The sequence below is a fragment of the Lemur catta genome, chromosome 1 (assembly GCF_020740605.2).
Source record: "Lemur catta isolate mLemCat1 chromosome 1, mLemCat1.pri, whole genome shotgun sequence".
Classification (NCBI taxonomy): domain Eukaryota; kingdom Metazoa; phylum Chordata; class Mammalia; order Primates; family Lemuridae; genus Lemur; species Lemur catta.
This window is the reverse complement of record NC_059128.1, coordinates 43,363,903-43,377,488: the sequence shown is the minus strand read 5'-3', so window position 1 is coordinate 43,377,488 and position 13,586 is coordinate 43,363,903. Positions and strand designations below refer to the sequence as shown.

Below are 13,586 nucleotides of genomic sequence, written 5' to 3'. Positions count from 1 at the left end.
TGCCATAGATCTGAAACCCCGTGCAGCAGCCCCGGTTAGTCAGACACGTCTCCCAGCAACACAGAGCCCAGTTCTGTGGCGCTGGCATCAGGCCTGTGAAGATGGACTGCAGCCCAGAGACCCTGCAGGACGTCCGCGCACCGCAGTCCTGCGCCGGCGACAGGGCTCCGCCGGCTCCGCTGTGCGCACACAGCCCCGCCCCCGCGCGCAGCCCCCCGCCCCCCGGAGAAATCCACTTTACATGCAGCGACAGCAGGGTCTTGGCTGCGTCTTTCTGAAGCCTGGTGCCATTGAGGGGCAAGTGGCCGATCTGCTGGCCCTGAGCATACAGCAGGAAGGTGCCCATGGCCGGAGGCGTCACGTCAGGCCGGGGCGTGGGCCGGACCGTGGGCGGAGCCACCGTGGGTATACCTGGCGGGGAGGACGGGCGGATGCAGAGGGAGAGGAGAGGAAACAAGGGCGGGTGGGGAGAGGGGAAGAAAAAGTTACTTTCCCACAAACCAGAGCCTCCAAAAACATAAAAAGGTCTTCACCCTAGACAGATGTGCTCCAGATGTTCTTCACAAGAAATTTTAATTTCTAGTTTTTTTCCAAGGATCAATTATGTAAATTACTTCCAATTACTAGGGAGGAAGACAACAAAATTCTTCCTCCAGAACAAAGCAGAACAGGGTTTTTTTGTTGTTTTTTTAAGGGGAAACACAGAACCAGTATTGTGTCAGCTTCTCTCTGGGGCCCGAGGGTGGCACATGTCGCCTTTCACCCTGGGCTGGGAGGGGACAATAATTGCTTGTTGAGCTGAGTTCCAGATGTTCTAATTACAGAAGCTGCTAATGACAAAAACCAAACACCAAATCCAAATTGGATCCTAGGTGGAGGACCAGATTGTAAATTAACACAGCATGCAGTGACGACCTGGTGACCCCTCACGTCCCCACCTTCACCCACAGCTGGCAGCATCCCTACAGAAAGACCTCAGATGCCACCGAGGTGAGGGAGGGCTGTCCCCAGCACTTACACGCAGGGGTGGTGCCTGGCTGGGAGCGCGTGCCCTGCACCTCTCTGCCGTCTCTGTCCACACACCAGCAGAAGTCGCTCTTCCCATGGCACTGCAGGGGGGTGAAGTGGCCCAGGTCATCGCACTGGGGCACATACTGGTCGTCCCGGGGTGAGCCACCGTAGTGCTCCAGCAGATTTTCCCTCCAGCGCTCACAGACAGTGCGGGGCCTCTGGGTGGGCTCTGAGCAGACAGGGAGTAAAAAGCCTTTGATTGCGAGCCAGGGACAGAATGCAGCATGTACTAGAGATCCCCATGCCTGGCCCCCCGTAACGAGGTCTCAGCCAAATCCTGGACATTGGACTTGGAAAGCAAATGTGTCCCTAAGATGTTCTCTGTGGGAATCAGAAGAAGAGATCATCTTGATGCTCCTGTCTCCCTGGGCCGGAGGGTCTGTCCTTGAGGTCCAGCACATCAGGAAAGAGGTGAGATGAGTGGTGCAGGCTTCTTGCCCGCGCCCAGGATGCCTCTGCTGACCCAGCACTTGTGCAGATACTCCTTGGGGACTCAGTGGCCTGGGTGATGATTAAAGCCAGTTTTTATTCTTTCCCACTTGCTTCAGGCTCCAGGACCTGCTGCTGAGAGGGCAATCTTGAGACTGGCCAGTGTGCGTGTTAGAACATGTTCCTGAAGCCCTGGCTGTGCCGCGTGACCCTCAGTAGCCATCCACTGGAAACCCGTATCGAGTAAAAGTGAAACTGAGTGGAGTAGGTGTGTGGAGCACGGCAGAAGTAGTGGCAAACAAAACTGACTCTTAGTCCAGTTCCTAGAAGTCCTTTAAGCCACCCTGCTCCTGGGATTATCTCAAAGTCGAACTTCTTCCTGCAGGCCCTAGTTTCCTGCCACGTTGTCCGGTCCCCTCTCTTTTCTCCAGCATCCTTCCCTCCTGTCCCCACCCTCACAGCTCACCCCCTGCTCAAACTCCTGCTGGCTCTGTGGCAGAGCAGTTTCCTCCCAGGCGGCTTCCACAGTGCTACCGAGGCCCTGCCCCAAACACGGTGGTTCTCTGAGAAGACTCTGATGCAGGTTGTTGAAATAACTGGTTTATTTATGGATGGGATTACCTAAAGCAACTTAAATAAAAGTAGCTGCTTCTCCTTTTTATAATTCCTGCAACTCAAAGCCCATGATCTGTAGACTCACACAGCCAAGTACCTACTTGCTACCACCACCTGCATGTATGATAGAAATCTAGAGGAAAGCTAACAAAAACCAGGCCCAGCCTTCCCTGTCAAACCTGCTCCTCTCTCCTAGTCTTCCATATTTGCAAATAGCACCTCCATTCTTCCACTGCTCCACCCTGTCACCCTTGACTCCCCTCTCTCCCTCGACACCTGATAAGTCAAACAATCTTGTCAGCTCTACCTTTAGAATCCACTCAGAATATCTACACTTCTCATACCCTACCCTGTCACACTGGTCAAGGCCCTGGTCCTCTTGTGCTGGGATTTCTGCAATAGCCTTCTTACTGGTTTTCCTTCTTACACTTGCCTCTGCCCTCCCTCCCCACCCCAAGCCAGTATAAACTCAACTAGCAGCCAGAATGGTCCATTTGAAACACAAAGGCATTTCATGTCACTCCTTTGCTCAAAATCCTCCAGTGACTCTGAAGAACAAGTTGGAAACATTATGCTTGGGCTCTAGCACCTACAATTCCTCTGGAAAAGCAGGAAGATTGTGAACAAAATCATCAGAGCTCAAACCCAACTACTTCAACTGCATCAGGGTTGGGGGAAGCAGATGCCCTTTAGTTGCTACTATAGCTTACGCATGGCCCATGAAAAGCAAAGCGCTTTTCAAGATCTCATGGAGAAGGTAGGATTCTGACTTCCTCACCCAAATGTGTCTCGAGGAACCCAGAGAGGGGAATGCTAGTTCCTCACACACTCACCATCCACCTCAAGGTGGGATTCCCTGGAGAAGTTCCCACTGCCACCCCCGCTCCATATTCTGAACTCAGAGGATCCATTTTTGGTTCAAGGGACCACCCAACAAGGCACATCTGTTTGGAATGCAGACACACAGCACAGCCAATGGGAAATGGGTGTCTCAAATCACTCATATGTAGACATCCCTTTCCTTCCATACTGTTCAAAGCTACTTCTCAATCGACTATGGATTTCTTTCTCTTTTGTCTCTGGTTGGCATGGGTGTAGATATTTTGAATTCTTGGGCACAGGGCATTCTTACCCCCCTCAAACTGACCCCATTATGCAGACGAGACTAGTCAGAAATGGCAGCCAAGGCCAAACCAGCAGCGGGAGAGAAGTCTGGGCATGAGAAAGTCTGCACAAAAGAACTGTCCCTATTTTAGTCTTAACTTCTCACAGCCTCCTGGCTCCTCTTTGAATCTCTGTCCTTAACACATGCTTGTCCTAATAAATTTCACAGAATTCTGAACCATTCCCCTAAGGCACCTCCCAACCATCTGATTCCTTCAAATCCCAGCTGGAGTTAGAACCAAGACTTTTCAAAGACAAGGCAGGAACAAAATAGGATTTCTCTGTAGCCTTTTCTTTTTTTTTTTAAGACCTGCAGAATCTTCTCCTAAAAATAGAGACAGAGGGATTAAGAGTATTACTGTGGATCAAGCAATTGCTATTTTTTACCTACGTGAATCTGAGAACCACCGGAGTCCCAGCCACAACAAGATTATAGAAAGAAGCAAAACTGTTGGTAATTCTGTTCTTCTTACTCTCACACATAAAAAACTGAGACTAGTATTTATGGAAGGAACTCTTCTCAATAGTAAAGATGGCTCTTTGGCTAGCAAGCTCACAAATACAGGACTCATTTCAGCTAAAACAGTATCAAACCAATCCTATGTTCTTCATAATAAAGTTCTTCTATAATAATAAAAAGAAGTTCTACCTTTCTCTGAACAGATCAAGGAGCAGAGAGCTACTGTGTCTGTCTGCTGTTGGTATCAACCATGAGCACTCAGTAACCACGCCCTGGCCAGCCGGGGAACTCTCAGTTGGCCACAGACATGTTTGTCCTCGGCATCTCACTTCATCTGGGCTAACAAAAACCAGATTCCTGTGCCTCTTCTGAGGGCAGCCGAGGCAAGAGTGATTCCCTGCCAACATGTTAGGCTAGGCTAGAGAGGGCTGAGGGTTTCAGGTTAGAAAACTAGCTGGATCCACCTACAGATGTCATACTTATTTTTCCTATTGATACTAACACAGATGTCATACTGTTTCTTGCGATTCAGGAGGCAGAATTAGGTAAGATAGTTACATAGGAAGGCAGTTTTCCTTCTAGACAAAATGCTGGTCTGTCCAGATCCTCTAGCCTCTGAGATCTCTCTAAGCTGCCATAACAGATCCAGGGTAGCAGCCTCAGCCAGACCTATATACTCAACTTCTGGTCTTGTACTGGGATGGGGTCTAAGAGATCACATATGTCACATGTATATATGTCCCTATAACTTGTGGGCATGTAGGCGTGCACGTGTTATTCAAGTGTTCCTGGGAGGAAAGAGGCTATGAAAGGATGGTGACCAGCCCTATGTCTACATGGTCTGGACAGGGGTTATAATCTACCTACCACCAGTGCCACTCTGTTCTTGAGCCCCAGGCCTAAGCTGGTACCAGGTTCCTTTCCTGGCTGGCTCACCTGGTGGTGGTCCACAGTGAGGCGGGGCAGAGCCAGGTGCAGTCCGGGTACCAGGGACTTCATTACCATCATGGTCCACACACCAGCAGAAGCCCGTGCTGCCGTGACACTGCAGTGGCAGGAAGTTGCCCTGCTCATCGCACTGGGGGACGTGGAGCCCGGCCCCAGGGTGGGCGTGCTGTGCTCGGGCATAGCGCTGCTGGTGTTCACAGGGTTTCAGGCCCGAGGTAGAGTCTTCCAGGACCAGGGCAGAGGGAGACACAAAGGAGAAATAAAAGGTATTGCAACCAGCCAACCTCTTTCACCAGCCAACCTCAAAGTCTCCTGTGTTGAAAAATTTTTTTTGTGCAATTGGTAGATGGCACGACATGAGAAAAACAGCAAGGCACTGGGATTGTGGGGCCCTGAATTATTATTTTAGCTCTGCCACTATCTACCTAGTTTCTCCCCAATTTTCCCAGTTCATTGGTAAGTCCCCAGCTGACTCTAAGTGTAAAGAAGCCAGGCCCTCCCCCATCAGCCCTCAGAGCCTGTTGCTGTCTGGATAAAATGAAGAGCAACCCATGGCATCTGTCCAAACACCCAGGAGACTCTGAAGAAAACAAGTCCAACTCCACTCATCCCCTGAGGCCCAGAGTTCAAGTCTCAGAAGCTCCAGGTCAATGGCTGTCATCAGACTGCACTGAGCTGGCCAAGTTCCCCAAAGCCGTCAACCGTGGGTGCTTATTCCCGGCTCACTAGCACATGTGGCTTCTGCTTAATAAACGTCACCTCAATACATCATCTGACTCATACTCATCGAGGCAAAGCAGATCACTAGGGCAGTTAACCAGAGCTGCTGCTGGGTAGGATGACGGAGGGAGCACCTACTCCAGGCCCTGGAGAACTCTCGGTGCACTAGGCGGCAGCAGGAGGTCACCGAGGGAAGAATCCAACGAAGGCCCCAGACCAGGCTAAACCAAGAGTGGGCTGATTGTCATAGAGATACACCACTGAAGGAGCCAGGAGATGAATGTGCCTAATCTGGCCCTGCAAACCTTACCAGGTGTGCACTGAAATCCATCCCCGTGATATCCAGGTTGGCAACGGCAGGAGAAGGAACCAGGGGTATTGTAGCAGGTAGCTGAGGGGTGACATCTGTTTTCTGCGCATTCATCGACATCTGCAGGTCAGGAACAGGAACAGAGGAGGGGAAGGAAGGAAGGAAGGAACAGCATGACCTCACTGCACACAATCTGTGCTACTACATGGTCTTGGTACATGTGGATCAATATCGACCTTTAGGTGTGAGCAGAAAAATGCTGACACCTAAAGGTAAGCTTAATACGGAAAAAAAAAAAAAAGTCAAGGAACATGTGAGTTAACACTGACTAAAAATGTTCAGTATAGAAATTAAACAGGTGGTCACTTGCAGAAAAAAATATCCTGCAGTATATTTTGAAAACATCTTTCATCTATAGTGAATTCCAGGAAGTTACCTTTGAACTAACATTTAGACTATAAATCATTAACTTCCTTTCCATAATGCTACAATACATATATGTAATGATAGTTTTTTTCCTTTCTCTGTTGGCACCATCTCCCTGTAACATTCAATAACAGAGGCAAAGGAGCCAGAGGCTGCTCCAAAGACTTTTTCAACTAAGAAACACATTCAGTCTTGTCTAATCAGAGCCCCACTATCTAGAATCCCCAATTATTCAGACATTTTCTTTACTGCCTACTTTTAGAAATATAGGAGAAAAAAGCCGGGCGTGGTGGCTCACGCCTGTAACCCTAGCACTCTGGGAGGCCAAGGCAGGTGGATCGCTCAAGGTCAGGAATTCGAGACCAGCCTGAGCAAGAGTGAGACCCCGTCTCTACTAAAAATAGAAAGAAATTATCTGGCCAACTAAAAATATATAGAGAAAAAATTAGCCGGGCATGGTGGCGCATGCCTGTAGTCCCAGCTACTCGGGAGGCTGAGGCAGAAGGATTGCTTAAGCCCAGGAGTTTGAGGTTGCTGTGAGCTAGGCTGATGCCATGGCACTCACTCTAGCCTGGGCAACAGAGTGAGACTCTGTCTCAAAAAAAAAAAAAAGAAAAAAGAAAAAATAAGAGAAATATTATCTGGGGTTTTGAAACAACACATAAAAAAAGAAAATCTAAATTCATCAGGCATATCAGCATAAACAATTCAGGCTCTTCCATTCTCCACCTGGTACCATGAGGATTAATGTCCATAATCATATTTTTCAAAACTGTAAAATCCTGATATTTGAAACAAAAGTCATTTGTATTCCGTTTATTTAATGAAATCAGCACATGCCAACAATAGCAAGTCACTCCCCCCATCCCCCAAAAAGAAACTGAGAAATGAATTGTTAAAACTAATGCTCAATGGATGAGATAAGCTCTCTTAAGAGGAAGTCTTCTAGAGTAAGAGGAAGATAAACAAAGGGTGTAGGTCTGATCAAGGCTTGGCTGAAAACAAAGCAGTAGTCACATTCATAATGATGAACAGAAATTTTTTTTTAAATGTGTGAATAGCAAAAATAATAAGATGGGACAGAATTTCATCAGTTTGGTACAGCCCATGGCAGAAACACATCAGCCTGGGAAACCAGAGATCTACAGCCCTAACTGTGATGGGACTGGCCTGGGGATGGGGGTGGCTCCTCACCTAGCCCCCCACGCCCCACATGAAACCCTTGTAGGCTTCTCTACACCACCTGTATTCTGACCACACTCTCACTGAGCCACCTCCTCATAACCAAGGTGCTACAGCCCTTCTGTTCGCTGAAGAAGAATCTCTTACATCATAATTAGCAAAGTAACATTCTGCTTATCCTCTGCCTCTGGGAAGTTTAGTTTACATATATCAGTTCCTTGGAGTCCAAAAAAATTCTGAATGCTCAACACTGGCCAAGTCTACCACCACCCAGAGAGGCCCTGCCTGGTGAGTAGCTGGGTGCCTTCATTTCACCTACAAAGGCAGGAAAGTAGGTATAAATTCATCTGCAAGGATAGACAACAACAAGGTGTTCCGGTTAGTGCCTCAATTACCCTAAAATAAGCCAATATTGTCGAATTTAATTATTCTTGAGGTTGGCTCTGTGTCTCCAAAACAACAACTCAAGTGCCCAGGGGGGCGAGGCTGGTGAGCATCCAATTCCTTGGGCCTGGCAGAGGCTATAAAACTGGCTGTGAAACCAAAGCTGTAAAAATTAGCATCCAGCCAAATGCAGGAAATTAAAGCTATTCACAATACGTTGTGCGTTAAAAGTACTTCTAATGGCAACAGGAACCCCAAGCAATGACAGGAAGCAGGAATTCCTGAGACACAAGGCCTATTTCTAGAACCCATGGAGCGGTTTCTTATGGTTATTTTTGAACTAAGAGAGAGGGGATTCCCCAGAGCTACGGTTCACTGATGTTCTTGGAACCCACGGCCAGCCCGAGGACAGCCTGCCCACAGCTGTGCTGCCACCGCTGCAGACACTAAGGTTTTGGGTAGACAGTAGCTGCTGAAGCTGACCAACCTGGAGGAGAAGGCCCCGAAGAGACTGCAGGCATCACAAGTGAGAAATCCCCGTCCGCATAAAGCTAGAGAAGGTGAAGGCTCCCGACCCGCAGGCCCTGACTCCTCGGAGGGCCTCACACCAAGATGGAAAATGAGCATCCAGCCGCTCCAGGGCCTCCCCTCGGGAGCACAAGCCCTGGCGGGGGTGCGGGGGGCCACAGCTTCTGTCTAAAGAGGGAGTCGTCTTTTCTACTTCACAGGCTATCATGCATCGAGAGAGAAAATACGGACAGACTTTCAGCCCCTCAGCAAGGGAGGAGCTTTCGTCATCGTACCACTGGGGCAGGGGCCACTGACTCTGCTTAACAGCCCCGGGCAGGGGTCTGCAGGACTGACAGAGACTGAGGTTAAGATGACACTGTTCAAGGAGTAGTAGAGTCCCTTTATCATTCAGGTAATGAAAGGTAGCTCACTCCCAGCACAGTTCTCTCTATTAAGCTGGTAAAGAACCAGTTTGGAAGATGTGTTTAAAATCCTCCATTTTAAGTTCATGCTTTGGGGCTTCGACATCCTTCTCAGGGCCCTAATTCTGAGCAAAACCAGCTGGAGCCGCTTGATAACAAACCCAACCTCTGGACTCCAGTTCCCCCACCCCCCACCGCACATTTGCCTTCGAGCTGGGTGAAATTCCCTGGTGCCGATTAACTTCAGCCCACAGGAGCCCCCATCTCTCTCTGCTCCCTGTTCAGTGGAGCACCCTGCTGGCTGTACCCCTGTGCGGCGTGTGATGACCCCACCCCAAACCTGAGTATAATAAACTTCCTTTCAAGCCTCATTTCATCACCTGCGACTGTACCAACTTTACTATACCATGCCCACCATCTATGCTCTTAGAACATAAAGCCTAAGAAAGAATAACATCAGTACCTTCCCTCAGCCCCCTCCTGAGTGATGACACCCCATCATTACAGATCAACACTCATCTGTAGCCCAGCTTCCTCAGCTCACACTTGCTTCCTCCCTGGGAAGGTCCCAATGCAAGACAATCTGCTTTTGCACCTGGCAAAGTCACCAAGCTCCCTAAGGACAGATATGCCTGAGAAATACCCAGCTTGCACCAATACAAGGTTGAAATGACTCCAGACTGAGGGAAACTAGAGAACATCTAACTCTACTTGGATAAAAGCCTCCTGCTAGTGACTCAGACCACACTAAGATCCCAAATCCAAGTGCAGCCTCACCAGGGAGCTTGGGTTTTAACAAGCTGTGCCTGGAGAAAAACCCACACACTTTGTTATTTTTAGTTTGATGGAGTAGAAGAATGTGTGCACTTCAAGAATGCACATTTCCCGCAAAAGAGAGCCTCCATCAAATATCCTTTGGTGACTGAAACACACATGCACTATGGAATACCTTTAAATATAGTGCGCGCACACAGTAATATATTAATATATTTATTCTCCAAGTTACTTTCATAATTAGCCTAGCCTGATTTACGCATGGGTCTTTAGAAAAATGGCTTGTTTTCTACTACCCCACAATCTGAAAGTTTGGAAGGCAACCACGTGGTAACTGGCTGTGGCAGGCAGCCTCTGACCCCTACCTGGTGGTATTCATGGTCTTGTGTAATCCTCTCCCCTCTAGTAACTTGCTTTTATCTAATACAATACAGCCACATTGGGGGGATGTCATTTTTGTGATGATGACTTCCCATCTTACTAGCAGACTTTCTAGCTGGCTTTAATAAAGTAAACTGTCATGTTAGAGAGGCGCATGTGGCAAGAAACTGAAGGCAGCCAATGACCAGCAAGGACTGAGGCTCTCAGTCCAACAGTCCTCAAAGAACCAACTCCTGTCCATAACCACGAGAGGATCTTTCCACAGTTAAGCCTTCAGATGAGACCGCAGACCTGCCGGTTGCCTTGACTGCAGCCTGGTGAGAGATCCTGAAGCAGGAACCCAGCTAAGCCATTCCCAGGCCCCAACCCACTGAATAGTACATGTGTATTGTTTTAAGCTGCTACATTTGGGGGTAATTTGTTATACAGCAATAGATAACTAATGCACTGCAGAGGCACCTGATGGGTTTGTGAGCTCCAGAGAGAATCCTAAAAGCAGAGAACCAGAAATAAAACAGGGACCACTGAAAATGACGGAAATGAGAGGGCAGCCACAAAGAGTGGCAATACTCTAAAATTCCCAACATAAAAAAATAGCTCATTTCAGGGTCCTTATGTGACCCCAGAAGGTAACCAAAGTCTTACAGGACAAGTGGAAGCAAAAAGAAGGGAGAGAGAATGATTCTAGAAAGGATTAGAGCAAGCAGTATCTTACCTAAATTAACATCCTGATTATTAATACCTATCACATCAAGGCTGCAATTAATTTTAACTTCTTTGTTTGAAACTAAAGAGCTAAAAAATTAAATACTTTCGAAGCACCACCTCTGCTGACCTGAGCAGCCAGATGTTTAAATATGAAATTCTACAGACAAGGTTTTTTTCTGCATTCTCATTTCTTAGAGCTGGTAGTGAGCTAAATGAAACTGAATAAGTTCCACAAAGGTGGAAAAAGCATTATTCCCACTGTCAGGCTTGTGGACCTCACCCTAATTCCATACCCATAGAGGGGATCCCCTGTCTGTCTGTAACAGGGGGAGCTCTTTGGCTGGTCAAGCATCTGTGAATGACAAATCTACCTCATTCTACTTTGGGAAATACTTGAGCTTTATCTAGAGCTGGGGGTGCTTATTAAAGAGGTTCATAGTCTTGTTACATGACTGGGCCAAATACCAAGATACACAGGAATCCAAGCTGAGAGTTACCACCTGTCTTAGTTTGCTTTCTGTTGCTTACAACAGAATACCTAAAACTGAGAAGTTTCTAAAGAAAAAGCATTTGTTTCTTATAATCTGGAGGCTGAGAAGTCCAAGGTTAAGGGGCCCCATCTGATGAGGGCCTTCTTGCTGCTGGGGACTCTGCAGAGTCCTGAGGTGGTGCAGGGCATCACATGGCCGGGGCTGAGTGTGCTAGCTCGGTTCTCTCTTGCTCTTCTTATAAAGCCCAGTCTACTCCCACGATAACCCATTAATCCACCAATCCATGAATGGAATAACCCATTCGTGACAGCAGAGCCCTCGTGACCCAGTCACCTCCTAAAGGTCCCACCTCTCAATACTGCCACACTGGGGGTTAAATTTCAACATGAGTTTTAGCAGGGGACAAATATTCAAATAATCCTTGCATAACTCAACTCCAAAAATATTTAGGAAGAAAAAAGGGCTGTACTGAACCACAGCTTTGGGTCACTTCAATATAAATTATGTTTCCGAGGAAACCCCACAGCAGAGCTTCTGCACAGCATACTGAGAACAGGGCTCAGGCGGCACCACATAGCCTGCCCCATCCAGAGAGGAGCAGAGGGCCGGGCTGCCACCACGCGTTTGTCCTGTCAGTGAGACATGTCCTCAGCCTGCTGAAACCTGAGGAAAGGGGGACAAGGCTGAGAATGGGACATCTGGGGAGGAGGAGCCCACACTCTTCACATCTGCTGCGACGCTCCCCGGAGTTCCCAGGCTGTTCTCAGCAACCAGCGCGGTGGGCCCCGGTGGTGGCGGCAGAGGCAGACGGCAGCTCAAGGAGAGCAAAGCCTGCCTTTTGTTTCTATGCCCCGCACAGGCCCTGTCTCATGCCAAACCCCTTTCCCACCATTCTCTCATCCCCACGGTCTCAGTTTCCCATAACTGTGTGAGGGGCTGACGTGAAACTGAGTTTCAAGCTGATCACATACCACTGGCTAAGTTTAGAAAATCTTTCATGGTTTATGTAGATTTACTGAATAATCTCTATATTGAAGAACTACTAATCCTAGTTTCACGAACGTTTATACCCAGAGAGTTATAGCTAGTCTTTAATTAATACCCACACATATTCTAAGTTAAATTTGCATGGTTAGTCCTGCATTTTGGTTTAGTGGTTTTATAAAATACTGTACGGAGTCTTAAAGATAGATTTCTGAGAGAAAAGTTCTGATGAATTAGGTATGCATAATATCTGTTTTATCTGTGGAATTCTTTCTTTTCTTCTCTCTTTTGAGAGAAGATAGGGAAAAATGAAAGAGAAAGAATTATATATGTGTGTGTTTAGAGACTGCATGGCAGAGCAGCTCAACTGAAAGCGCCGAGTTAAGCCACTACCACAGAGACCGAAGGATGGGGACTTCCCGACAGGAGCACACGCACCTCCCCACTAAGTTCCCAGCCTGCACTCGCTCCCTGGAACTGAGGGTCACAAGCTGGCAGGGCTCTGCGGTACTCCAGGAGCGTCTCCGTGAAGGCCAACCTTGTCCAAGGGAAATCACCCTCAGCTCCCCTTTCGGACTCAAAGGTTGCCTTTTCTCTTCCCTCTTTTGGCAACTGCAAGGATGTCTGAGTCAAAGGAAGGGAGAGGCCCGGTCTATGTGAAGATGTGGATCCAAGGCTGCTTTCCAAGCGGCTGAGGCGGACCCGCAGGTACTCACCGGAACACTGGTGCCCGGTGCCCGTGTACCCGGGCAGGCAGGCGCAGCTGAACGTGCTGCCTCCGTGGTGAATGCACCGGGCCTGCCCAGCGGGCGCACAGGTGTGACTGCCATCCTCGCAGGGGTTGGGAGGCGGGGCGACCACTGAAAAGAGAGAGAAGCAAGAACGTCTAGGAGCTCAGGCCTGTGGAGGGTGAGCCTCACTCCCCACAGCACGCCCGGGGTCTGTGAGGAATGCAGGTTCTCAGGCCCCACCCCAGAGCCAGTAAGTCACAATCTGAATTCTAGCAAGATTAGATGGTTCATACACATACTAAAGTTCGAGAAGTGCTGATACAGGTTTGTGGTGAAAATATTAAGCATGAACACATCCCAAACAGTCCTTGATTACAGTTTATAACACTCCAAAGCAATTGCCAAATACAAACACACACACACACACACACACACACACACACACACACACACACAGAGTTTCTCTCATCACAGCTTTTTCATGCCACTGGATTAAAGAGTGTATTTTTTTTCTATTATCATCTAGTTCTATCAATGGAATGAGTTTGGAATTCTAGTTCTTTTGGATCCATGTTTAGAGCTGAAGCATTTCCTGGGACCCTATTTATTAGGGTCTCTTCATTAGGGATGGAGGTCTTTTGCTGGACAAGTGGTATAAGCACCTGTGATCTACAAAGCTACCTCACTCTAATCTGAGAACTACTTGAGCTGTATCTAGAGCTGGGGGTGTTTACTAGAGGTTCATAGTCTTGTTACATGACTGGGCCAAATACCACGACACACAGGAATCCCAACTGAGCTGAACATCCTTGAATGATACCACCAAAAATATTTAGGGGGAAACAAAACAAACAGGGCTGAAACTAAGCCGTAGCT

At 48.1% G+C, this 13,586-nt stretch overlaps 1 protein-coding gene across 2 annotated transcripts in view; it reads right to left on the bottom strand.

The window, feature by feature from the left end:
* NID2 (nidogen 2) overlaps positions 1-13,586 on the bottom strand; it is a 58,768-nt gene that overhangs the window by 7,475 nt on the left and 37,707 nt on the right. For both annotated transcript variants that reach the window (XM_045567116.1, XM_045567126.1), the window contains exons 11-15: positions 12,696-12,839; positions 5,718-5,837; positions 4,676-4,909; positions 1,019-1,240; positions 242-411 (exon numbers count right to left, since the gene is read on the bottom strand). In XM_045567116.1, the coding sequence (XP_045423072.1) occupies positions 242-411; positions 1,019-1,240; positions 4,676-4,909; positions 5,718-5,837; positions 12,696-12,839 (890 nt within the window). The remainder of the gene's footprint in view (positions 1-241; positions 412-1,018; positions 1,241-4,675; positions 4,910-5,717; positions 5,838-12,695; positions 12,840-13,586) is intronic.